Source organism: Mobula birostris, chromosome 31 (assembly GCF_030028105.1).
Source record: "Mobula birostris isolate sMobBir1 chromosome 31, sMobBir1.hap1, whole genome shotgun sequence".
NCBI lineage: Eukaryota > Metazoa > Chordata > Chondrichthyes > Myliobatiformes > Myliobatidae > Mobula > Mobula birostris.
Window position 1 is genome coordinate 32,042,902 of NC_092400.1, and position 26,949 is coordinate 32,069,850.

Sequence of the window (26,949 nt, forward strand, 5' to 3'; positions counted from 1 at the left end):
AGAAGGTCTTTGAGAAAGTGCCACACGTGAAGCTGTTAAGTAAGGTAAGAGGCCTTGGTCCAATAGGAAAGATACTTGCATGGACAGAAGATAGGCTGATTGTCAGGAGGCAAAGCTTGGGAATAAAGGAAGCTTCTTATGGTTGGCTGCTGGTGTCTAGTGGTGTTTCGCAGGGGTCAGAGTTAAGACCACTTCTTCTCACATGTATGTCAGTGATCTGGATTATAGAACTGACGGCTTTGTGGCCAAGTTTGCAGATGATGGGTGAAGAGGCAGGCAGTGTTAAGGAAACAGGGAGTCTGCATAATGACTGGGACAGATTAGGAGACTGGGCAAGAAGTGGCAGATGAAATATAGTGTAGGTCAGGCACTTTGGTGAAAGGAATGAAGGCCTAGACTATTTTCTAAACAGGCAGCAAATTCAGAAAACAGGAGCAAATGGACTTGGGAGTTCTAGTGCATGATCCCCTAAAGGTTAACTTGCAGATTGAATCAGTCAAGATGAAGGTGAATACAATGTTAGCATTTATTTTGAGAGGACTGGAATAAAAAACAAGGCTTTTTAAAGCAAGGGTCTGACCTCATTTGGAGTATTTTGAACAGTTTTAGGCCCTTTATCTAAGAAAGGATGTGCTGGTATTAAAGAGGGTCCAGAAGAGACTTACAAGAATGATACCAGGAATGAAAGGTTTAACATGAAGAGCATTTGATGGCTCTGGCCCTGTACTCACTGGAGTTTAGAAGAATGAGGGAAGAATCTCAGTGAAAGCTATCGAATATTGAAAGACCTTGAAGTGGAGAGGATACTTCCGATAGAGGGAGAGTCTAGGACCAGCAGGCACAGCCTCAGAATCTGTCCCTTTAGAGTAGATGAGGAGGGATTGCTTTAGCTGGAAGCTGGTGCGAATCTGTTGAATTCATTACCACCGACAGCTGTGGAGGTAAATTCATTGGGTGTATTTAAAGTGGAAATTGTTAGTGTCTTGATTAGTAAGACCATCAAAAATTAGGGTCAAAAGGCAGGACAAGTGGGTTAAGAGGGAAAATAAGTCGGCCAAGATCAAATGGTGGATGAGCCAGATGGCCTAATTCTGCTCCTACCGCATGTCTCATGGTCTTATTACATTTCTATTCTCTAAAAGCTTTCTTCCTGCATACAGATCCATGTAACACAGCCACAATTGATGCCACTTAAGTCTTGTTGGTGCTTGGAGGTCTGAAACACAGAGGCCCAGCCCAGCTTGATCCTGTCACGTTGACACGGTGCATGAATTTTCAGCAGTGGCCAGCAGATGGCAGCCATGAAAAGATTTTTCATTCCATGTTGCTTGGTGGCATCCTTGGCTGATCCCAAGGACCCCTGGTGCTGCAGGGTATACGCTGATGACCATTGTGGACAGGGGTTTCTTCAAACAAGCTGGATTGAAACCCCTGACTATGTTTTGAAACGCATCAGCCAGGGCTGTTTCTTGTTTGGAGACGGCAGCATTCAATATCTTGTGCTTAACATGTGCTTTTGGCGGTGTGTAAACTGCAGTCAGGATCATGGAGGAGAACTCTCCTGGTAAGTAGAACAGTCAGCATGTAATCGTTAGATGTTCCAGGTCAGAGGAACAAGAGTATGACAAAACTGCCAGGTCTGAGCACCACAAAAGGTACCATAAAGACTCTTAGGGTTTGAATGATCAATATGATACATTTACCTGTGGTTTCACGTTCCCTGTAGTAGAAGTGGTTTCTCACCCCAGCATTGCTTTACTACTCTGTGATGGACTTTTGATATATTCTGTTTAACTCTCTGTAAGTCCCCCCCCCCCCCACCATTGCTCTTAGCTTGTACATGTTTTGTGGGTTGGTTTTAATGCAGGATGTTCTCCCTCTCTCCCTCAGCATGGTGGGTTCAGGCTCCATCCTTGGATATACAGCATTTATGCAGCTTTTCCATTACCCAGAGGTAAGGCTAACTCTGTTCCACTTAATTAGTACGACAGGCCTGGCAGTTTGTGCTTGCCCCCAGAAGTATCTGATGTCACTCCTTTGAGGAGTTGGGGCTGTCTTGGGGATTCCCATAATCTTTCATCCGGCATGCAAAGTATGTTTATAGTGAACTATTTTAACTCAATTACCTTACTACTATGAGAACACCGGGGGTTTTAGTAATCCTTGGCACCATCCCTAGGCTCTTATGTACCCTGGTCTGAGAATCCACTGGTCCACTTTTCAGAAATCTTCATGTTGCCCAACTCTCTCTCTGTCTCAGGTTGAAAATTATTCTGGTATTTAGTTCACTGGGTGTCAGTCAGTCCATGGGATCACATTCTTTAAAGATGACCTTAATAATCCGTGGCAAAAATGTGAAAACCAAGCTAGATTATGTATACTTTCAAGTGGGAATCAGTGGATTACAGTCAGGAAGAGATATTCTATTGGGACAGCACAGATGAATCTGCTTAAAAGCCAATGATCCAATATGATTGCTCCAATTAGCCAAATATTGCATTTAACAATATCTTCAGCTCCCGAGTATCAGGGAAATCTTTTCAGGACTCTGGCATTTAAAGGAAAATTCTTATTTCTAAAGGGCAATGATTGCAGGATTTATGGGGATTTCAACTCTGGCAAGAGAGAGACAGGCTTTAATCCTGATTATTGAATATTTTATAAATATTGTACTCATTTTGAGTAAGTATATTTAATTTCAAGCAATTTCCGCACGAGACATCTGAATTCCATGTGCCCAGTTATTAAGGTTCAATGTAAGATGTTCTTGTTGCTGTTTTCCGTATGGAGTGACCTGTTTGTTTTATGTGCGAGGGGGGAGGTTGGAGGTTTGGGGTTTGCGAGACTTGTTTGTTTTTGTGAGTGGGGGGTGGTGGGAGGGGAATTGATGTTTTTTCTCCCTTTGAACGATTTCCATGATTTTCTTTGTTTCATGGCTATCTGGGGAAGACAAATCTCAGAGTTGTATACTACATACATACCTTGATACTAAATGAACTTCTGAATATTTGAAGACCGTAAAATGTAGGACCAGAACAAGGCAGTTTGGTCCCTTTGAATTTGCTCCACCATTCAATCATGCCTGATTTGTTCTTCAACCCCTTTCTTCTGCATTCTCTGAAACCTTAACACAATTACCAATCAAGAACCTATCAATCTTAATAACTTGGCCTCCACATCTCTCTGTGGCAATTAATCCCGATGGATTCACTACCCTCTGGCTGAAGAAATTCCTCCTCATTTCAGTTCCAAAGAGATGTCCCTTTATTCTGAGGCTGTAGACTCCTTCTACTGTCAGGGTTCCCAAATTTTCTTGTGCCATGGACCAATACCATTAAGCAAGGATCTGTGGGCCCCAGGTTGGGAACTCCAGTATGAATGGAAACATTCTCAGCACTTCAGTTTTATCCAGGCCTTTCAACGTTTGCTAGATTTTATTGGTAAATGCTTGAGCTTGTTTCAGCCCAGCTTGAAGTATAACACCATCTACCCAGATTGTATTGTACCCGTCATCTGCTTCCTTGTCCGTACGCTGGAGTTGTCAGCAAATTCCTCTGATCAAGTAAAAGGGGGAGGGGTTGATGGAGAAGATGGGCAGAAAGTAACCCGTCTAGCTGGAGGATGGCTTGAGTGGAAGCCGTGCTGTAGTCAGTTTGTAGTGAATTGTAAGCCACAGATCCCGTGTCCTTGGTTCTTCAGATGCACCCTTTGTTCTACCTGAGTCTGATCGATCTGCTGCTGGGGCTTTGTTGGTTGATTGGACATCTGCTTTACGGGGACACTCTCACTGCTCAGAACGTGAACTGCTACAATCTCCAGGCGGTCGGACAGGTGAGTGCTCTGAAACAAATGTTGAGAGAGTAGGGTAAGGTAGAAAACCAACAAGGGAAGGAGGTGAAACATGGTACTTAAAAACTGAGAAGGCCAGGCAACTACAAAGAGAGAAACTTAACATATCAGATCTGGGGCAAAGAAAGAAAAACATGTTATCCTTAATGGGGGAGGGCAGTGACTGGTACAAGGAGGATTTCTCTTTCCACAGATATTGCCCGAACCTGAGAATTTCTAGCATCTCTGTCTCCAGGTATTTTCTAAATTATTGTTTGTTTACTTTTTGAGTTTGAAAATGCGAGTTGGAAATTTCCAGAATATCTACCTGAATGAAATGCTCCATTACGTTCTTCATAAACTTAGAGTCATAGTGTCATAGAAAAGTACGGCACAGAAACATGCCCTTTGGTCCATCTAATCCGTGCCGGGCCATTTAAACTGCCCACTCCCATTGACCTGCACCGGGACCATAACCCTCCCTCCATACCCCTACCATCCATGTACTTATCCAAACTGCTCTTAAACATTGAAATTGAGCTTGCAGGCACCACTTGTGCTGGCAGCTCATTCCATACTCTCATGACCCTCTGAATGAAGAAGTTTCCCCTCACGTTCCCCTTAAACTTTTCACCTCTCACCCTTAACTCATGACCTCTAATTGAAAGAAGTCTTTCTCTTCCTTCTGATGTTCTTTAATTTTCCCTGTGCTCTCATCTTTTAAGACTTATTGGATTAAAAGGCTGATGACATTTGTAACTCACCAATTCCTCGATCAAATTATCTTAATTTTTTTTTTAAGCCTGGTAGGTAAGACTCTGGTGATTATTTGATCATAGCTGCTTGTCAGCTGAGCTGGGCTCACTAAACAAGCTTCCCAAGGGGGAAAGACGTCAGAATAAAAAGGTGGGTGGGGAAGGGGAAGGAGAATAGCTGGAAGGTGATAGGTGAAGCCAGGTAGGTAGGGAAGGTGAAGGGCTGGAGATGAAGGAATCTGATAGGAGAGGAGAGTGGACGATAGGAGAAAGGGAAGGAGGAGGGGACCCAGGGGGAGGTGATAGGTAGGTAAGAAGAGATCAGAAGCCAGAGTGGGGAATAGAAGATGTGGGGGTGAGGGAAAAGTACTCTCTGGCCAGCTGTTTGACAAGAACGAATGACTGGTGAAAGGGCCTGAGATGTTGCCGCACTTAATGCCAACCTAAGTAAGTGATTTAAGGAAACTATCTGCAAAATCTAGTTCAACTGTATAGTCTGTGATCCTCGTGGATCCCAGACAGTACTTGTGCTCCACTTGTCACTCCCTCATTATCCGACTATAGATTCAAGACTGCTCAACATCACTTCCAGTACAAAAATGTAACGGAGAATGAAATAATTGTTCTCCAGATCCAACGTAGCCCAAAAAAACCAAAATAAGGTAAAGAACACAATGATGAAGACCACAATAAATATAAATACACAAGATAGCTTCTGTAGTTTGATTTTATGTTCATAAAGTGACTCTAGGCACAGGAATGTTTCACACAAGGTGACTCTGACAGGAAGTGACAAAGTAGTGATGGTTGGGTGTGTGGAGGGGTGGAGGTGTTGATCAGCCTCACTGCTTGGGGAAAGTAACTGCTTTCGAGCCTGGTGGTCCTGGTGAGGATGCTACATAGCTTCTTCTCTGAAGGGAGCGGGCAAACAGTCCACGAGTAGGGTGTGTGGGATCCTTCATGATATTGCTGGCCTTTTTCTGGCAAAGAGCAGTATAACCTGCAGTTCCCTTCCCCCCTCATTTACTTATCTGACTTTTCCCTGAATGCATTTATGTAAAAGTGTGACGGTGAGTTCTGTGACCTGAATTTTGTGCAGGCAAAGTATAGGTCTTCGCAAATAAAAACAGCGGAAGCGTTTTGTGTTTCCAAAAAAACCTAACAACTCACTTATTGCACTACAAACAGTGAACGCAAGGTGCAGTAAAAGTACGTAATTGCATCATCACATCAGACCAGTCTCTTAAGGTGAACCCCAACTCAATGTCAGTAACTTTCCACCAATTACATTACTGTAAAAGGCGTTTCTCTCGAGTTCCCTGTGGAGTTGAGTGAAAGGTAGATTTGAATCCCCCACAATATCTGTACCAGTAGTTTCATTGCCATGAGAACCCTACGGCAGTGAGGTGATAACTATATCCTTGAAAAGTTCCCTCTTTTTGAATCCTTTGAAGTAATGATATTGTTGTAATGGTTCCCCATGTGCATTTCAGATCCTGTGTATCTGTTCTTTTTGCTACACTCTGAACTATATCTGGTGCCTGTTCAGTGAGCTGAGGACAAGGGTTCACAATATGGAGAATGGCACATCTGACCTGGTAAGTGGTTCTTTAATCATTCAAGCAACATTATCTCCTTTTCCCTGCCCAATCTCTCCCTTCCCCCCCAATTCAACCGACCACTTCCCCTTCCCCTCGCCATCACTATCTATACTGTAACACACACAAAATGCCGGAGGAACTCAGCAGGCCAGGCAGCATCTATGGAAAAGTGTACAGTCGACGTTTCAGGTGGAGACCTTTCGTCCAGTCTTTTCCAATGCGAATGAATGGATGATGGTCAGTACAGACTCGATGGGCTGGGGGCCTGATTTCTGTGCTGTATCTCTCTATGGCTCCATTACTATTACAATGAACTAATTCCAGGGCTGATTGTGGATCTGCAGTTTGAGCTCAGCAGTGATCAGTGAATCTTGTAGACCAGGCATTAAACCTGGTAGCCTCATTGGCAATTGAAAAACCCGGGAGCCCATTGGGAATTAAGAGACCTGGTAGCCCCATTGGGAATTGGGAGAGCCGGTAGCCTCATTGGGAATTGGGAGACTCGGTAGCCTCAATGGGAATTGGGAGACTCAGTAGCCTCAGTGGGAATGGGGAGACTCGGTAGCCTCAATGGGAATTGGGAGACCCGGTAGCCTCAATGGAAATTGGGAGACCCGGTAGCCTCAATGGAAATTGGGAGACCCGGTAGCCTCATTGGGAATTGGGAGACCCGGTAGCCTCATTGGGAATTGGAGACTCGGTAGTCTCATTGGGAATTGGGAGACCCGGTAGCCTCAGTGGGAATTGGGAGACCCGGTAGCCTCATTGGGAATTGGAGACTCGTTAGTCACTTTGGGAATTGGGAGACTCGGTAGCCTCAGTGGGAATTGGGAGACCGGGTAGCCTCATTGGGAATTGGGAGACCTGGTAGCCTCATTGGGAATTGGGAGACCCGGTAGCCTCATTGGGAATTGAGTGCCTTCTGTTGGGGCTATGATATTGTTGCTTGTGGGCTTACAATGTTGTTGCCATCACTTGAGACTTGATTGAAAGACGCAGGACTGGCACTCAGTACCCTGGTGTACAGGATTTTAGGTCAGACAGAGGGGGTTGTCAATGAACAGGTAGCTTTGCATTACTTTAGTCCTGAAGGAAGGTATCCAAGAATGTGCCTTATGAAGCTGTATGGGTAGAGATTTAAAAATAAAAAGGGTGTCATCATTTTACTGGGGGGCTATCTGATAGTCAACAGGAGGTAGAGAAACAGATGTGTAGCAAGAAAATTTCAAAGTAAATTTACAAAGTGAAGTAGTACAGAGATATGATTTAAAAAAAATAGGATTATAGTACTAAGAGATCAATTTCCCAACTATTAACTGGAGTAATCATAGAATTATCATCCTCACCATGTGTCGTGTTGTATGACGTGGGTGATCTTGGTCTCATGACCATGATTGTTGTTGGCAAATTTTTCTACAGATGTTGGGGGGCGGGTTTGCTATTGCATTTTCTGGGCAGTTCCTCTACAAGACGGGTGACCCCAGCCATTATCAATACTCTTCAGAGATTGTCAGCCTGGCATCAGAGATCACATATGTGATATGGACCAGGTAGCTCTGGCTTCACGTGACCCTGACCGGGGGGCCTAAGCAGGTGCTACACCTTACCCAAGAGTGGCCTGCAGGCTAGCGGAGGGACAGAGTACTTTACACCTCCTTTGGTAGAGATGTATCTCCACCTCGCCATCCATTATCGTAGAACGAACGGCTGAAAGGAGGGGGAGCTTTCGGTGTTTCTTGGAGAATTTTTTGATGTGGTATGTAAATAGACCAATGAGGGAAGGAACACTAATGGGCCTTATTTGAGAAATTTAGCTGGTTAAATGGAGGAGAAGTCAACTGGGGTAAATTTTGAAGATAGTGACAATAACTTTATTTATTTTGTAGTGGATATCGATGAAAATAAGGACAACCTGGGAATAAAGTTCTTAAATTTGGGGAAGGCCAATTTTATTAAAATCAGACAAGGACCAGCAAAGATAGACAAGGATCATTTACAACAGGGGTTCCCAACCCTGGGGGTCCACAAACCCCTTGGTTAATGGTAAGGGTCCATGGCATAAAAACATTGGGAACCCCTGGTTTACGAGCTGAGGAGCATTCAAAGAGGAAATAAAAAGAGTCCGAGGTCATTGTGTTCCTGCAAGGCTCGCAAGAGCAGGGAACCCTGGATGGCGGAAAGGAAATCAAGGTCGGATATTGAGGAAAAGGGAAGGACGTGACAGGTACTGTACAGGGAACAAAAGATGGGAAAACCCATCAAATCTACAAAGCGTTGGGAGATGCCTAAAAATTAAAACTGGGAAAGCAAAGGGGATCCATGAACTATCACTGGCAGACAGTGTTAAGGTTCATCTCTAGGTGTTCTCAAAGCATGTTAAAGGCAAAAGAATAACTGGGGAATCAGAATCTGAATCGGGTTTAATATCACCGGCACGTCGTGGAAATTGTTGTTATGTGGCAGCTGTACATTGCAATACATAATAATAAAATCTGTAAACTGTAAAATATTAAAAAGTTAAATAAGTCGTGCAAAAAGAGGGAATAAAAGGTAGTGAGGTAGTGTTCACGGGTTCAATGTCCATTCAGAAATGTAATGGCAGAAGGGAAGAAGCAGTTCCTGAATTGTTGAGCGTGTGCCTTCAGGCACCTGTACCTCCTTCCTGATGGTAACAGTAACATGTCCTAGGTGATGGGGGTCTTTAATGATGGACGCTGCCTTTTTGAGGCATCGCTCCTTGAAGATATCCTGGATGCTGGGGAGGCTAGTGCCCAAGATGGAGCTGACTGAGTTTACAACTCTCTGTAGTTTATTTTGATCCTGTGCAGTAGCCTCTCCCCACCCATACCAGGCAGTGATGCAGCCAGTTCGAATGCTCTCCACAGTACATCTGTAAAAAATTGCAAGTGTCTTTGGTGACATACCAAATCTCTTCAAATCCTAAGGAAATATGGCTGCTGCCATGCCTTTTTTTGTTACTGAGTTGTTATGTTGTGTCCAGGATAGATCCTCAGAGATCCCCAGGAACTGGAAACTGCTCACCCTTTCCACTTCTGATCCCCTTATGAGGACTGGTGTCATTCCCCTGTCTTACCCTTGGTTAAGTCCATGGTCAATTCTTGGTCTTGCATACTGAGTGCTAGGTTGTTGCTGCGACACCACTCAACGGCTCCTGTAGAGTAGGGACAAGAGGAGCAATCTGCGCGTGGGCCCAGGTAATGGAACCTCTTCACTCACAGGGGAGGGTATCTGCCATATGCTGAAGGCTGAAGGCACAGCCTCAGAATAGAGGGGCGCCCTTTTAGAACAGAGATGAGGAGGAATTTCTTTAGCCAGAGAGTGGTGAATCTGTAGAATTCGTTGTCACGGGCAGCTGTGGAGGCAAAGTCTTTATGTACATTTAAGGCAGTGGTTGATAAATTCTTGATTGGTCAGTGCATGAAGGGAAACGGGGAGAAGGCAGGAGATTGGGGCTGAGAAGAAAATTGGACCAGTCATGATGAAATGGTAGAGCAGACACGACGGGCCTCATTCTGCTCCCATATCTACTGGTCTTATGAAAAGCAGAGTTGCTGATTGCATTTGAGGAACGTCTAGGTGAGCACTTGAATCTCCTTGGCAAAAGGCTCAAATGGTGGAAGATGGGATTGATGGATGTGCCCACTGTTCAGTTTGGGTATGGTGTTTGACCTGTTTCCATGCTGAGTGATGGTACGAATCTTTGTGTCTCTTCATAAGTAAATTGGTTTTTATTTTCTAATGCAATGAAATGAGAAACTGGAGGTCTCAGCGGTAGCTTTAATGTATTAGTCACCATGTGAGTACATCTTTCTGATGTGAAAGTACACAGCAGGTTAGACATCTGTTGTGGAAAGAGAAAATGAAAATTTTAACTCCATTCTAATTGTAGCATTTTGGCATTTGGAGCAATGTATTTGGAAGAAGTGAAATTAATGTGCCCTCAGATCCACTTCAGCTCTTGTAGGCATCAGTTTCACTATCAAAACTGGATTGGTTCTTGTTAATAACAATGTTGACAAAGTTCAAAGTAAATTTATTATCAAAGTACATATATGTTACTACATATAACCCTGAGATTCATCTTCTTGTGGGCATACTCTCAGTAGATCACTAGAATAGTAACTATAACAGGATCAGTGAAAGATCAGAAGCCAACAAACTGCGCAAATGCAAATATAATTAAATTGGAATAAATAACAAGAACATGAGATAATGAGATAAAGAGTCCTTAAGTGAGATCATTGGTTGTAGGAACATTCCATTGATGGGGCAAATGAAGTCGAGTGTAGTTATTCCCTTTTATTCAAGTGCCTGAAGGTTGAGGGGTAGTGATTGTTCCTGAACCTGGTGGTGCAAGTCCTGAGGCTCCTGTACCTTCGACCTGATGGCAGCAGCGAGAAGAAAGTGTGAGCTGGGTGTTGAAGATCTCTGATGACGGACGCTGCTTTCCTATGACAGTGTTTCACGTGGATGTGTTCAGTTGTTGGGAGGGTTTGTCCATGATGTATTGGGCCATGTCCACTACTTTTTGTACGATCTTCCATTCAAAAGCGTTGGTGTTTCCATACCGGGCTGTGACGCAGTCAGTCAACATACTCTCCATTGCACATCTATAGAAGCTTGTCAAGGAGTTAGATGTTATGCCAAATCTCTGCAATCTCCTAAGGAAGTAGAGGTGCTGCCGTGCTCTCTTCTCAACTGCACTTATGTGCTGGGTCCAGGACAGCACCACTGGAGATAGTGGCACCCAGGAATTTAAAGTTCCGATGAGGAACCTCGAGACCTCTGGTTTCCTCTTCCTGAAGTCTATAATAAGCGGGTGGAATTAAGGTGAAAAGTTTCCAGTGAAGGTTTGACACATTCCCAGGATGGGTTTTAAGGCCTCCTCCTTGGTTTTGAAATCTAGAATTCTGAGCTTGTTACTGCTTGTTCCATTTTTACAGCAGCCAATTCAGAATGTGCAGTTAAGGTAACAAGCTTGTGTCTTCCTCTCCTGGAATCACTTGTCAGTGTGGTCATGGTGTTTAGAAGCAACACACACAAAATGCTGGAGGAACTCGGCAGATCAGGCAGCAGCTCTAGAAATTAATAAACAGTTGAGGTTTCGGGCTGAGACCCTTCTTCAGGGCTGAGAAGGAAGGGGGAAGATGCCAGAATAAAAAGGTTGGGGGAGGGGAAGGAGGCTAGCTGGAAGGTGACGGGTGAAGCCGGGTGAGTAGGAAAGTTAAAGGGCTGGAGAGGAAAGAATCTGATAGGAGAGGAGAGTGGATCGTAGGAGAAAGGGAAGGAGGAGGGGTCCCAGGAGGAGGTGATAAACAGGTGAGAAGAGGTAAGAGGCTGGAGTGGGGAATAGAAGAAGGGAGGGGGGAAGAGGCGAGGGATTTTTTTTTAACTGAAGGAGAATTTGATATTCATGTTATTAGGTTGGAAGCTACCCAGACAGAATATAAGGTTCTGGTCCGAAGAACCTAAGAAGTAGGAGCAGGAGTCGGCCATCTGGCCCATCGAGCCTGCTCCACCATTCAATAAGGTCATGGCTGATCTGGCCACGGACTCATCTCCACCCACCTGCCTTTTCTCTATAACCCTTAATTCCTCTACCTTGCAAAAATCTATCCAACCTTGTCTTAAATATATTTACTGAGGTAGCCTTCACTGCTTCATTTGGGCAGGGAATTCCACAGATTCACCACCCTCTGGGAAAAACAGTTCCTCCTCATCTCTGTCCTAAATCTACTCCCCCAAATCTTGAGGCTATGTCCCCTAGTTCTAGTCTCAACTACTAGTGGAAACAACTTTCCTACTTCTATCTTATCTATCGCTTTCAAAATTTTGTATGTTTCTATAAGATTCCCCTCTCATTCTTCTGAACCCCAGAGAGTACAGTCCCAGGCGACTCAGTCTCTCCTCATAGTCTAACCCCTTCATCTCTGGAATCAACCTGGTGAACCTCCTCTGCACCACCTCCAGTATATCCTTCCTCAAGTAAGGAGACCAGAACTGCACACAGTACTCCAGCTGCAGCCTCGCCAGTACCCTGTACAGTTGCAGCACAACCTCCCTGCTCTTAAATTCAATCCCTCTAGCAATGAAGGCCAACATCCCATTTGCCTTCTTGATAGCCTGCTGCACCTGCAAACCAACCTTTTGTGATTCATGCACAAGCTCTCCCAAGTCCCTCTGCACAGCAGCACGCTGCAATTTTTTACCATTTAAATAATAATCTGCTCTTCCATTTTCCTTCCAAAGTGGATTTTACCAACGTTGTATTCCATTTGCCAGACTCTTGCCCACTCACTTAACCAATCTATATCTCTCTACCGATTCTCTGTATCCTCTGCACAATTTGCTTTTCCACTCAATTTAGTATCATCAGCAAATTTAGGTACACTATACTCGGTCCCGTCTTCCAGATCGTTAGTGTATAGTGTGAACAGTTGAGGGCCCAGCACTGACCTCTGTGGCACACCACTCATCATTGATTGCCAACCAGAGAAACACCCATGTATCCCAACTCTCTGCTTTCTGTTAGTTAACTAATCCTCTATCCATGCTGATACATCACCCCCAACGCTATGCATCCTTATCTTATGGATAAGGCTTTTATGTGGCACCTATTGAATGTCTTCTGGAAATCCAAATAAACAGCATCCATCTGTTCCCCTGTATCCACTGTGCTCATAATATCCTCAAAGAACTCCAGTAAGTTTGCCAAACAGGATTCTGCCTTTGCTGAATCCATGCTGCGTCTGCCTGTTGCATCCATTTCTTCTCAGATACTTTGCTACTTCTTATTTAATTATAGCTTCAAGCATTTTCTCAACTTCAGATATTAAACTAACTGGCCTATAGTTATCTGCCTTTTGCCTACATCCTCTTTGAACAGTGGCGTGATATTTGTCATCTTCCAATCTGCTGGCACCTGCCCAGAGTCCAGAGAATTTTGGTATATTATCATCAAAGCCTCTACTATAACCTCTGCCATTTCTTTCAGTACCCTGGGATGCATTCCATCAGGGCCAGGGGACTTGTGTATCTTTAGGCCTGCAAGTTTGCTCAGCACTAACTCTTTAGTGTTAGCTATTGTATTGAGATCCTGCACCCTGAGGGTTACCGCTGGTGCCAAGCTGTATCAGTCTCTGCCGTTCCTTTGGATTCATCACCTGTATGGAGAGAGGGAGAGCCTGCCACATGGGCAGCAGCTTGCTCTCCATATCATACTGCCCAGGCTTGTATACCATGGAGACAGCTGGGACACAATCCCTATGGTTGCCCCTGACCAAAGGAGGGCTTCAGGTGTCAGAATTAACCTGTTTTAATGCTTTGATCTTTTACTTGTGTTTTCTCCCCTAAGAACATGACCGAATGGCGAGGCAGAGCGAAGAAGGTTCTTGTGATCTTATCCAGGTAAATATTCTTTTATTGGTCTTTTGAATCTCTGGTATTGGGTTTCATTCACAATCCCGTTCTGCAGAAGTGGAGCGATTTGTCCACATATAATGTCACATTTGACCTTAGTTGTCTCAGAAACCCACCTACACAATCACTTACACCAGTGATTTGTTTCCTTCCCCTCCCCTCTTCTTCTGTTCCCCCCTTCTAGCCTCTTACCTCTTCTTACCTGCCTATCACCTCCCCCGGAGTGCCTTCCTCCTTCCCTTTCCCCCATGGTCCACTCTCCTCTCCTATCAAGACTCCTTCCTCTCCAGCCCTTTACCTTTCATATCCACCTGGTTTCACTTACACCTTCTAGCTATCTTCCTTCCCCTCCCCCACCTTTTTATTCAGGCATTTTCCCCCTTTTTTTTCCAGTTCTGAGGCAGGGTCTTGGCCCAAAATGTCGACTGTTTATTCATTTCCATGTGGGCTGCCTGACCTGCTGAGTTTCTCCAGTATTTTGTGTGCGTTGGTTTGGATTTCCAGCATCTGCAGAATTTCTAGTATTAATGATTTTGACTAATTGGTTCCACATCCAATAGGAACACAGCTCTGTCCCAACTGGGATGTTTGAGGTTTGAATCTGAGATCTCTTTTTCACCCCGGTTCATCCATGCCTTTGATTTCACTAGACTTGCCAATTGCAGTGTCCCACTTTCACTCTCTGGCTGCATCCTTACTCTCACCGAGTCTTAGAGCACACAGCAGTACAGTACAGCACAGGACCAGGCCCTTTGCCCCACAGCATTGTGCCAAACCAGCAAAAAAACAAATCAAAAACACCCAAACACTCATCCCTCCTGCCTACACCAAGCCCATATCCCTCCACCTTCCTCACATCCACGTGCCTATCCAAGCGTCTCTTAAAAGCCTCTGGTGTATTTGTCTCTACCACCGTACCAGGTAGCACATTCCAACATTCACCACTCTCTTAGTAAAAAAAATTACCTCTCACATCCCCCTTGAACCTACCCCCTCTCACCTTCAGAGCATGACCTCTGGTATTAGATATTTTAACCCTGGGAAACGGATATTCTCTGTCCACTCTGTCTGTGCCTCTCATAATCTTGAAAACCTCTATCGGATCTATCCTTAGCCTCCGCCATTCCAGAGCCAAGAACCCAGCTTTATCCATCCTATCATGATAACACATGTTTCTGAACCAGGCAGTATCCTGGTAAACCTCTTCTGCACCCTCTCCAAAACCTCAACAGCCTTCCTATAGTGGGGTGACCAGATCTGTACACGATACTCCAAATGTGGCCTAACTTTATAAAGTCTTATTCACCCATCTCCCCTGTGGCTCCTGGTCCAGGTATCTTAGATGTAAAATGGTCCCTTTCTATTACCTTTACGTTATAGGTAATATATTAGTTATGTTAGTTTCTGTGTGAGGGAGGGAGGGGTTGAGGATTTTGGGTCCGAATTTCTTGTTGCTGTTTTTTTTCTCCTTGTGGGTGTTATGTTACGTTTTTTTGCGAGGGACAGGTTGTGGGTTTGGGGTTTGATGTTCTAGCTGGTGTTTTGCAGGCGGGCAATGTTAGTTTTTGTGCGAGAGAGGGGTTGGGGGTGGTTTGAGGTTTGCGAGTTCTTGATTCTTTTTCTTTTTTGCGTGGGGAGTGATTGATGTCTTGCCTTTCAAAGACTTCCACGTTTTTCTATATTTCTTGGCTATCTGGAGAAGACAAATCTCAGAGATGTATCCTGCGTACATGCTTTGATAATAAAATAAACCTTTATTCTCTCCTTGTCAGCACTCCTAAACCTTTCCCGAGATCTATACTCCAATCCTGTCCTCTTGGTCATCCCTGTTGTAGCTGAGCCCTGAGTCCTCCCATTCCTTCCCTGAACCATTCTCCCTCTTCTCCCGTGAGTCACTTCGTAGAACAAAAATCGCTAAGATCCATCATAATTTTTTTTAGTGGGTGGTATTAAATCGTTTCACTCGGTAACACTCCTGCATTGAGAAACTTTATGTGAGCTGAACAGTGGCAGGCTGAGCAGGGGCCAGTTGTATTGTAGTAACTACCCTGAATATTTCATTCACTTGTGGGAGTTGGAGTTTTGTTCTTGATAATCTACATGGTCCAGGAGAAGTTCCCCTTCACTCAACAACATGTCACATAAATTCATTTACGGTGTCCAGAATCACACTTAGCTGCAAATGTATCATCTCAGCCGAAACCAGCATTGTGTCTCGGGTTAGAGCAGATGGCTTGGTTTTTGAACGGGCTAAAACACCGAGAGTCTGATTAATGCCTCCTTAAATAGGGGGCAACACGGTAGCATCGTGGTTAGCACAGCGCTTTACAGCACCAGCAATAGGCTCAATTCCCACCGCTGTCTGTAAGGAGTTTGTACGTTCTCCCCGTGAGTTTCCTCTGGGTGCTCCGGTGTCCTCCCACAGTCCCAAGACGTATCGATTGGTGGGTTAATTGCTCATTGTAAATTGTCCCGTGGATTAGACTAGGATTAAACTGGGGGATTGCTGGGCGGCGTGTCAATAAGTAAAAAGTTACTATAATAAAACGAAATCTATTTTTCTCCAGACTCTCGGTGCAAACTGTATTGCGGATGTTTTGTTTAATACAAAGTCATTCCCACCTTCACTCGGTTGACTGGGGAGGTGGTGCGAGTTGTACTGGTATACAGGGAGATCATTGGTTACTGATGAGCGGGATACAGAATATCTGAAGATTACATTCAGCATTCTTACAGCCAGTTTAAGGTGAAGCCTTTCAGACCATTAATGTCTCAGGTTTTTTTGCAGCTTGATTCCTGTCTTGCTGATGGTTCCGGTATTTTCTATTGGAAATGGATATGGTTGTTATGCCAACTACAGCAGCTCGTAAGTAATCTTTATCAGACTATGGATACCTTGGTGCAGTTATAAAAAGCTCAAGTGTCCTTTCCATATTCCGTCATTACCAAGACTATTACATGTCTGTGGCATCACCATCGATTTCTCTCCACCTCACAATCCTGCACCCGCGACCCCCTGATTGGCAGGGCGCCCGCCAGCGGCCCCTCTTGTCTCTGAACTCATCCATTCCAGTCCTTTCTCAGCTGGCTTCCTGTCTGAACACTTTGCAAACTTATCCAAAACAAAGCTGACTAACTCCTATCTTCCTCCATGTTGTCTTCACCCACTGGGCCCAGTTACCTACCCGGCTCATGTGATCTGATGAAAGGTTGCTGACTTGAGCTGCTAATTCTGTTTCTCTTCCCACATGTTGCCTGACTTGATGAGTATTTCCACAATTTCATTCTATTACATTGGTTCATCCTAGTTTCCAAATCCCTTTGTCCTGGTCTCTACTATCTCTGCAAACCCATCGAGGGATCTGCATCCTTCCAGTACTGGCCTCTGCAGCAGTTTCCTTTTTCAAAGCTCCACCACTGGTTGCCGTTGACTTGGGCTCTCAAATTCCATCCCAGTTCTCCACTGGGATATGCCACTTTGATTGGACCATTGGTCAATGCTTAACTTGGCTCAGGACGTTTATTCCGTTGAAAGAGCTCTGTACGTTGTCACTGATGTGACCGGTGCACACTCTGCACAGCAGCAAGTCACCATTATCTGAGTGTGCGGCTGATTTCTGGGCAGTTATTTGTTCCTTGGGAAGGGAGCTTGCTTCCAGATGGGGATTCGACTCCCTAGCAGGAAGCTAACTAGCTCCGCACTCAGAAAATTAGTGTTGTCAGGGTGGGAATCTGACTACAGGCACATAATTATTTTTTAGAAGGGCAAATGACCACTGTACTGCTGCAGTTCCGAAATAAGAACAAGCACTGAAATTTCTCCACTGGCTGAGCAGCATCTATGGTGGGAAAACCAGTAACTCCTCAAGTCAGTAAGCTTTCATCATATGAGACATCCAAAAAAGCTCGGTGAACTTCTCTGAGAAACCTCTCCTGAGATCATCGGCTTCTGACAAAGTGGCAGAGAGAGTCCCTGCACCAGGGTTGCTGTAGTCTTGATGTTCTGTCTGTGTGGATTTCAATGAGGCTGCACCAGGCTACTCAACCCAACTACTGTACTTGTAGTTCAACGGATTGAGTATAGGAGTTGGAATATTATGTTGAAGTTGCATAAGATGTTGGTAAAGCCTAATTTGAAGTGTTGAGTGCAGTTTTGGTCACCTACCTACAGGAAAAATGTAGATAAGGTTGAAAGAATACAGAGTAAATTTACAAGGATGTTGCTGGGACTGGGGGACCTGAGTTATAATGGAGGATTGAATATATTATAACTTTATTCCTTAGAACATAGAAGACTGAGGTGAGATTTGAGAGAGGTATACAAAATTATGAGGAGGTTAGGGTAAGTGCAAGCAGGCCTTTTCCGCTGTGGTTGGGTGAGACTAGACCTGGAGGTACACGGATGGGAGGGGTACGGAGGGTTCTGGTCCGGCTGCAAGTTGATGGGACTAGGTTGTTTAAATGGTTTGGCATGGACAAGATGGGCCAGAGGGCATGTTTCTGTGCTGTGCTTCTGTCTGACTCCATGACCAGGTGATGAGCGAGGATTTGGGAAACGTTGAATGACCACTTGAACACTTCTACCCAGAATTATTTTGCTTTGCACTTTAATCTGCATCGGGTTCTGTTGAAGATTGCAAGGGGCGGAAGGCTGATATTTCTTGTTTGGTTCTTCACAGATGCTTCCTGCTGCCCACTGGGCCGTTCATACTTGAAAAGAGCTACGCTGTGGATCACAAACCTGCATGTTATGCTGTCTACCTGTACAGCACCGTCACCTTCCTCATCACTTCCCTCTTTACCTTACTTGGACTTGTGGTAAGAATGATTTGCTTAGACTGCAGATTCTCCTTCTCAATTTCCCTGGGAGCTTAGCCAAATTCCTTCAGATGAGCCTGACGTGTGATTATCCACCATCTGCTTTTGAGGCACCCACTGGCAATGAGCTTAAGAGTGCCTTGGTTAATTCATGCCATTATCATTCCCCTGTTCTGCACAGAATTACAACATGCAGACACAATCTATTGCCCAGGGGTAGGGGCTAGAGCTGCTGCCCCTCCCTGCCCACCCCAAGGTACATTACGTTTACCCATTCCCTTGCCTTCCTATTCTCTTTCCCATCTTCCACCAATCCAATTTGTCTTTAACGCTGACAGATTTTTATCTCCAGTGTTAAACTTGGAAGGTGGAGATGAACATTTGGGAGTCTTTCAGCTTGTTCAATCACCACTCATTGTGCAGTCCTGATATTGAATACTGTATTCCAACAGTAGTCTTACAATTGTATGCAGGAATTTTATTATAATCTACCAATGTGGAATTCCATTAACTTGAGGCTCTGTCTTTAAACTTGGGTTGTTTTCTCCGGAGTGTCGGAGGCTGAGAAGAGATCTAATAGAGGTTTATACGATTATGAGAGGATAGATAGAGTGAACAGGGTGTATCTGTTTGCCAGGGTTGAAATGTCTAAAATCAGAGGGCATGCATGGAAGGTGAGAGGGGGTAGGTTCAAAGGGGATGTGAGGGGTAAGTATTTTTACTCGAGTGGTGGATGTCTAGAATGTGCTGCCTGGTATGATGGTAAAGGCAGATAGAAGCTTTTAAGAGAGGTTTGGATAGGCACATTATTATCACAGTTCATATATGTCACCAAATCCAGCCCTGAGATTCATTGTCTTGTGGGCACACTCAATAAATTTATAGTAGAATAATGACCATCATAGAATCCATGAGCGATTGATTCAGTGTTGTTACAACTGATTTTTATTCCAACATCTTGTGACTACTAAAGTTGAATTCCACCAACTAGTTCTCATCTCACTTCTTTTTAATCTTGACTTTATTTCGTGTTTTAGTGTCACATTTCAACACAACACAATCTAAATGTTGTACCTAAATCATTGAAATGAACTAGGAACACTATCCCAGTCCAAAACCCTGTGATTTACCACAGTTTTCTTCCAAGTACCCAGAAAGCGATTCTTAATTCCCAACGTTCACTCCTTTCTGATCAACTATTTATCTCCTTTATCAACTATTTAAGTATCGTTTTTATCTCCTTCGGTTGTTTCCCATAAGGGACAATCCATGATGTCTATAGCTACTACATTCTTCCTGTTTGACATGGTCCGTTCTCCAAAAAGAAATATTCCAGTGTATCAAGCAAGGGGCACTTTATCCAAGCCAGTTATTTTCTAATCCTTAAAAGATACATGGGTAATTCAAGATTCAAAGTACATTTATTATCAAAGAATGTACACATTATACAACCTTGAAATGTGTCTGCTTACAGGCCATAATTAGAGACACTATAATTCTCTTTTAGGTGTTGGGGTGGAGATACGTCTCTACCAAAGGAGGTGTAAGGTGCTGCTTCCCTCTGCTCACCTGCAGGTCACCCTTGGATAAGGTGTGACACCTGCTTAGCCCCCTGATCAGGGTCATGTGAAGCCATGGGAGCAGGTAGTGGATGGTCGTATGAGCAGCCGGTGCAAATCACAAGTCCTGGTTATGTGACCGCTGACCCCAGGCAGACAATCTCTGAAGAGTATTGATAATGGCTGGGGTCACCCATCTTGTAAAGACACTGCCCAGAATAAAGCAATGGCAAACCACTTTTGTAGAAAAATTTGCCAAGAACAAATCACGGTCATGAGACCGTGATCACCTACCTCATATGTTACGGCATATAATAATGATGATAAACTTGATAGTTCACTTTGCCATATCAGTTAAATTAACTAAATTGCTTCTGAATCTTTTGTTACAATTCATTAGCCATTCCTGAGTTCCTCTGGCCCATATACTAACATATTACCACCCAAAAGTGCAAATGTAGGATGCACCTATATACTACACTGGAGTAACAGTCAAATGTAGGATACACCTCGTTACTGCACTGGAGTAACAGTCAAGATTTTGTGTTGGTTTTGGATCCAAAAGTGTGAGAGTTCTCAGTACTACAGTTAAAATTGTGCAGTAGGGCTGCGTTCAGAACTGCAACTTAATTTGCATAAAATCAATTTTCTCTTTGTTTCATTTCTCTAAAAAGGTTTTTTTCCTTTTGTCTAAATTAAGCACTTGACAATCTCTAGTGATTATATATAGTGGGTATGGAGATCGGTGTGAGTTTGAATGCAAATCGTGTTTGGGAGCAGATTTTTTCCAAACACGTGGTTCTATTTTTATCTAAATACAGAAATGATGGGGCTATACCAATGATGTATCATAATGTAAAATGAATTCGCTAATATTGAGAACCTGGTTTAACATCACCGACACAATGTAAAATGGATTCGTTAATATTGAGAACCTGGTTTAACATCACCGGCACATGTCATTGACTTTGCAGCAGCAGTACAGTGAAATACATAGTAATAATAGAGAAAAGGAAAAAAAACCTGAATTAAAGTATATAGTTAAATAATTTGTGCAAAAATAAAAAGAAGTAGTGAGGTAGTGTTCATGGGTTCAGTGTCCATTTAGAAATCAGACGGCAGAGGGGATGAAGCTGTTCCTGAATCATTGAGTGTGTGCCTTCAGGCTCCTGTACTTTCTCCTTGATGGTAGCAATGAGAAGATGGCATGTCCCGGCTGAAGGGGGTCCTTAATAATGGATGCCGCCTTTTTGAGGCATTGCCCCTGGAAGATGTCCTGGGTGCTACTTCCAGTAGGTCCTGATTAATTACAGACAATGATAGGGCTAAACCGATGTTGTATTATAATGTAACGTGGATTGGTTAATACTTTCAGTAGATTCTGACTTTTTTCTTTGGCTGATTATCCTCCAGAAATTTTCTCCTGTCAAGTCTTCATGAAACACGTTCCCATTGGTTCTCTTTAGATCTTACTCAGCTGACCATGTCTGAGGCTGGTAGTCCCCAACTTTCCCTGAAATCTAATCCTGTCACACCCACGGTTTACACTGGATAGGGATCCTTCAGTTCCCAATCCTTAACTTTTTGAAGGTTGTTGGTTTGAATGATAACCCACACCTAATAGAATTGAAATCAAATCCACTACAGACTGGGGATTGAGGCAGGGTGCTCTGCCTGGGTCATTCCACCACTGGTGGCTGTACATTTGGCCCCAGGTTTTGAGAACCCCCTCCCCAACCTCTTGTCTTTTGAAATTACCCCTTAAATTTAACTTCTGTGACAATCATCTCTCCCATTGATGGCTGTTCAGAGAAGCTCCAGCAGCCACAGTTAGATCAACTTCAACTCCTGGACTTGTGTTACGGTTTTAGGCCCTACATTGAGAAGTACCTGATTCAGGTTGACCTGCCCTCAACCAATGTTCCTTCTAATTTGTTATGACCAGTGTGCGCAAAAATCTTGTGCTGTGCAATTTTTTGCCCAGTGACAACAATATTTGTGCACTGAATTTTATATATAGAAGTATTCATTTTAACAGCTAGCAAAACACTGTCAATAGGAATTTTGATCTCCCCTGGGTATGATCGCTTTCACACTCGTTCATCAGCACTCTCATAAAACGTATGACACAGGCCTTTAGTGGGTAATGAAGGATTTTCTCGCTGGAGCTTTTGCACACTATCCATATGTAATTTGTTTGCTAAATGATGCTTTAAAAAGTCAAATTTCCAAATATTACTCCACTTCTTCCCACTTGCAAATTCTCCAGCAACTTTTGCATTGCGACAATACACACAGGTAACACCAGTTTCTGTATTGTACATAAATATTTCTTTTAGCTGCATGTTCCTGACCTCATGAGCTTTCAGTGTATCAGTTCCTACTGTTTCATTCAGCCATTTCATTTTAAATGAACTAGTCATAGTTCATTTGCGCTTCTTTGGAACTCGAAACAGTGCATCAATAATTTCTTCAATAAAAACAGTATAAATAAACCAGTTCTAAAATCTGCAGACAAGTCATCACAAACTCCACATTGTCATCCCCATCTGCATGAGAAACCGGAAAAGGAAATGTGATTGTGTACGATCATGAAATAGACCTAACATGCCAACGAGGTAGAGGGTGACAACCTTTTGTACGCAGTTTGAATTCCTTTGTGTGCGAGTAGCAAAAGGTGTGTGTGCGCGCACGGGCACACCTTACAGGGAATATTGCCTCAACTATCGCCCTCTACGTTGTCTCTTAGAACAGAAATACTCCTCAGAACTATGACTGCATCTAGATAGTATGTACTGATTTTGCTTTGGAGATTTGACAATCCCGGCTAATCCTAACACTCACAAGGCTGGTGAATTTATTGACCAGTAACGGACATTTCTTTTGCTAACCTTTTTCAACAAGTCAGGATAAATGCACTTCTCATATTTTAAACTATCTGCATTCTCTCTGTATAACAATATACACTTGGAAAACCCACCCCCGGGTTTTAAAAAATAATTAAACACTTTGGTGATTCTCCCACAAACTTAATATTGTATTCATGCGAGACATAATTTACAGGACAGGTCTGGGCAATGCAAGACGTAGGAGCAGAATCAGGCCATTTGGTCCATCAAGTCTGCCCCATTCCATCATGGCTGATTTATTTTCCCTCTAAACCCCATTCTCCTGCCTTCTCCCCATAACCTTTGATGCCCTGACTAATCACGAAGCTTGTACTGCTGGAACAGTTCTGATGGAATTGACATTCTAAGGAGCAGAATTAGGTGCCATCTACCCATCATTCTTTCTCCATTGGTTCCAACATTTTCCAACCAGTCTCCTTTTCCCCGACACCTCAGTCCTGAGGCAGGTCCAGACCTGAAATACTTTTGCCTTCACATTGACTCAGATTGACCACCTGAGTTCCTCCGGCATTCAGTTTTTGTTCTAGATTAAACTCAATTGTTCAAATGACCTTCCTGAGTTATAATAATCTTGTAGCTTTTTGGAGTCAAACTTTCTGTAGACTGTGGGTAAACAACCTGGGGTCCATGGACCCTTGCTTAATGGTATTGGTCCATGGCATAAAGAAAGGGTTTAGAATCCCTGCTGTGGAAGGTTCTTAGGAGCACCCTGGGCCGTTGATGCTACCTGAGAGGCAAGTTGTTGGTTGGCTATAGTAATTTTATTCAGTCTCTCTGCAATTGATTGACTTGCTTTCTTATTTCTTTGCAGATTTTTCTAATTAAAACCTGGTTCTTGTATAAACCGGTGCATATGACAGGGTACCTTGGAGCTGAACAGTGGGCAAAGGTCGTTGTGATTGAACGGAGTATCGTCCTGTATTCCACAGCTTTTATCTTCTGTTGGGTCCCAGGTTGGTGAGAGTCTGAATGTGTAGTCTTTCCTCTCTCTCCTGAATCTTGTGGGGTTAACAATGGATCACACTAAGTGTGGGGCCTTGGAATGCTAACATATTGCTAATTGCTAAGGTGCCACAAGTCAATTAATTAGTAAGAGTCAAATATGATTTAGTGCTGACACTAATGGATTAAGCTACACCTGACAGCAGGACATAGTTATGCTGTTTTATTGACCAAAACTACAATATACGCAAAGATGACAGATTTGGTTGACAGCAGCTTTACTTCTTCAGGAGATTTGGTATGTCACCAAAAATACTTGCAAATTTCTACAGATGGGCTGTGGAGAGCTTTCTGACTGGTTGTATCGCCGTTTGGTGTGGGGTTACTGCACAGGATGGAAATAAGCTGCAGAAAGTGAACTCAGTCGGCTTCATCATGGGCACCAGCCTCTGGAGCATCCAGGACATCTTTAAGGAGTGATGCCTCAAAAAGGTGGCCCCCATCACCCATGTTCTCATTGCAACTGTCAAGGAGGCAGTACAGGAGCCTGAAGGCACACACACTCACTGATTCAGGAATGGCTTCTGGCCCTCTGCCATCATTTCTGAATGGACAGTGAACCCATGAACACTACCTCATTACCTTTTTTATATAATATATACACATACATATACTGTAATTGTTTTTGTATTATGTATTACATTGTACTGCTGCTACAAAAACAAATATCACAATGTATGCCGGTGCTGTTAAACTTGATTCTGATGTTATCAGATACACAAAGCACCCCTCTGTTAGTTACTACCTGAGCATAGGACCGCAGAGCAGGGAACCACGAAGGCTGCAGTGAGTAAACGAGAAGCCAAGGTAAACAAGGAAGTAATGATATGGTGAAGACAAAGCTACGTTTTAAAAACCTTGCAATTTCAGGAGTGGGGAAATCCAAGGGACCAAGGGGAACCACACTTTAACATTCTTTTGCAGTAATTTATAAGAATTGATTGTCTGGAGGTAAAGGGAGGAGGAAGAATGTACAATAAAGGAGGAAGGAATTATTGTGACAGAAATTTTAGAAGTTATTTATCAGATTTTAATTCTATCAAGGAGCTCCCTATCTTGGTGTTTCCTATATAGACAAGTAGTTCACACCAATCCTCCGATTGCTGATTTGACACTTGAAGTTTACATTTCCTCTCCCCACCACCAACACTGTGATGCCCACATCCTCTCATTAATATTGACATACTGTACAAATGTGAAATGTAGTTATGTGCTTTCACACTCAGGGCAGGCCTTTGTGCATATTATTGTGCAAGGTCTCAGGTTTCATGTCCTGTAATTTTCTGCTGCAGGCTCCTGATTGAAATATCCATTGTTCATTGAATACCACAAAGTTAATGTTCCTTTCAGAATGTTCCGCAGAATTTTTATTTGCCCTTCTAAAGCTTGTTGCTGAGAAGTTTCTGATTTTGTCCCTTCAGCGAGTATTCTTGCCGTGGTCAAGCTGCTGAAACCAATGAACATGAGCCACGTTTACATTGTACTCTACCTCCTCCAGGTAAGGCTTGTAAAGGACTTGCTGTTCTTTTTGGGGAAGGACTGGGATAGAGAACCTTTATCACATTCTCTTCCAAGATTGCTCTCCTCACCACTTTCAATGATTTACGTATTTATTCTAATACAGTCTGGCTGACTTCTTCCTTGTGGGGAACAGCAACCACAGAATTGTTCAGAAAGTGAATATATTTATGAAAATGGCTGTTCTATGTTGAATTCTAGACAGTGGCATCCAGCAAGCTATCCAATTGTATAGGGCATCTTAGCCAATATTGTATTCATATCCAGTGTTTCCAACATAGACTCCATTCAAAGATGGCAGGTTGTTTTAAGGATTGAAGATGGTTTATATTTGTAAAGAGATCAAACTGCATACCTGCAGTTCCACAGCATAGCGATTTTAAAACATGATTCACTCAGCTCCAGCATTTATCATTTTCACGATGACGGGGTTAATGTTTTTGCATTTATGTTAAAACATGTTAATAAGCCAAAGTGCACCAAGATCCAACAGGTGATCAGTCCCATTTCTCTAGGCGACTTTAATTTGTTTCAAACTTTGACAGACAAAGTGTAGAGAGAGATGTATCCTAAAAGAATCTAAGATAAGTTCAGTAGCATAGCAAGATATGTGGATACATCACTAATTAAAAATACAATAGGTTCCCAGATATCCCCATGACTTACAATGATTTTGCTGACACCGCCCACAGCATTGACAGCAGGGTGAGAATTTGTAAGAATACTTTCCTTTTTCAATACTGCACCTTTTCATACTTTATAGTATTACTGCAATAGTAGTTGACCCATTAAATGCTCAACTTGTTCCCAAAATTCCCAAGTCATTTAGATGTTTGTATGAAATATTAGCATTATCTGACAAGTTATCTTTTAAAAGTTGATGTTGATTGAGACAAATACTGGACAATACAGTATACTCAAAACTTTCCTGCTGTATTTTTCATCAAATAGCCTCATGATGCTTCGCAGCTTCTGAAAGAAAGGCCTCTCTTACAATAAAGTATCAGATTCAATGATATAATTAATATAGGAATTGACTTTTTCTTTCTGATTCAGAGTCAGGAAGCAAGAGTCTAGCACTGAGCCGTCTCTACACACATCCAGGGTGTCCACAATCCTACCATCGAACTGCCCTTTAAAATTGCAGACAGCCCAATTCCACTTAAGTCACATGTTATGTTTGAACTTGGTTCTAGAAATTTGGAAGAGGCTATTTTTCACAGATATGCTAGATTAGATCACAACTAGCTTGCAATTATTGACAAGCTAGATTCAAATATTGTGTAGCCCCCCTGAGGCACTGTTCCATGTATGAATAGATGAGGGCAAGAGCTTGCTTGCTGGGCCAACATAGCATGAATTTAATCATGTTTCAAGCAGAATAAATAATAATTACATCTGATGAGCATAATTGTTAGATGTGGAAGTTGAAGCTTGTAGATACATACAGTCAGTACCTTTTAACAAAATTTGTTGAACGTTCACTCGAAAAAAAAGCATGTCTTGTGGTTCAGAAGTG

General features: G+C 43.2%; 1 protein-coding gene across 2 annotated transcripts in view; it reads left to right on the forward strand.

The window, feature by feature from the left end:
• Positions 1-26,949, forward strand: part of tmem116 (transmembrane protein 116) — a 35,638-nt gene that overhangs the window by 7,986 nt on the left and 703 nt on the right. The window contains exons 3-10 of one of the 2 annotated variants that reach the window (XM_072248030.1): positions 1,891-1,954; positions 3,700-3,831; positions 6,077-6,181; positions 13,560-13,612; positions 16,413-16,490; positions 18,304-18,442; positions 23,722-23,863; positions 25,334-25,410. In XM_072248030.1, coding sequence (XP_072104131.1) covers positions 1,891-1,954; positions 3,700-3,831; positions 6,077-6,181; positions 13,560-13,612; positions 16,413-16,490; positions 18,304-18,442; positions 23,722-23,863; positions 25,334-25,410 — 790 coding nt within the window. The remainder of the gene's footprint in view (positions 1-1,890; positions 1,955-3,699; positions 3,832-6,076; positions 6,182-13,559; positions 13,613-16,412; positions 16,491-18,303; positions 18,443-23,721; positions 23,864-25,333; positions 25,411-26,949) is intronic. The other variant, XM_072248031.1, reaches the window with a different exon arrangement.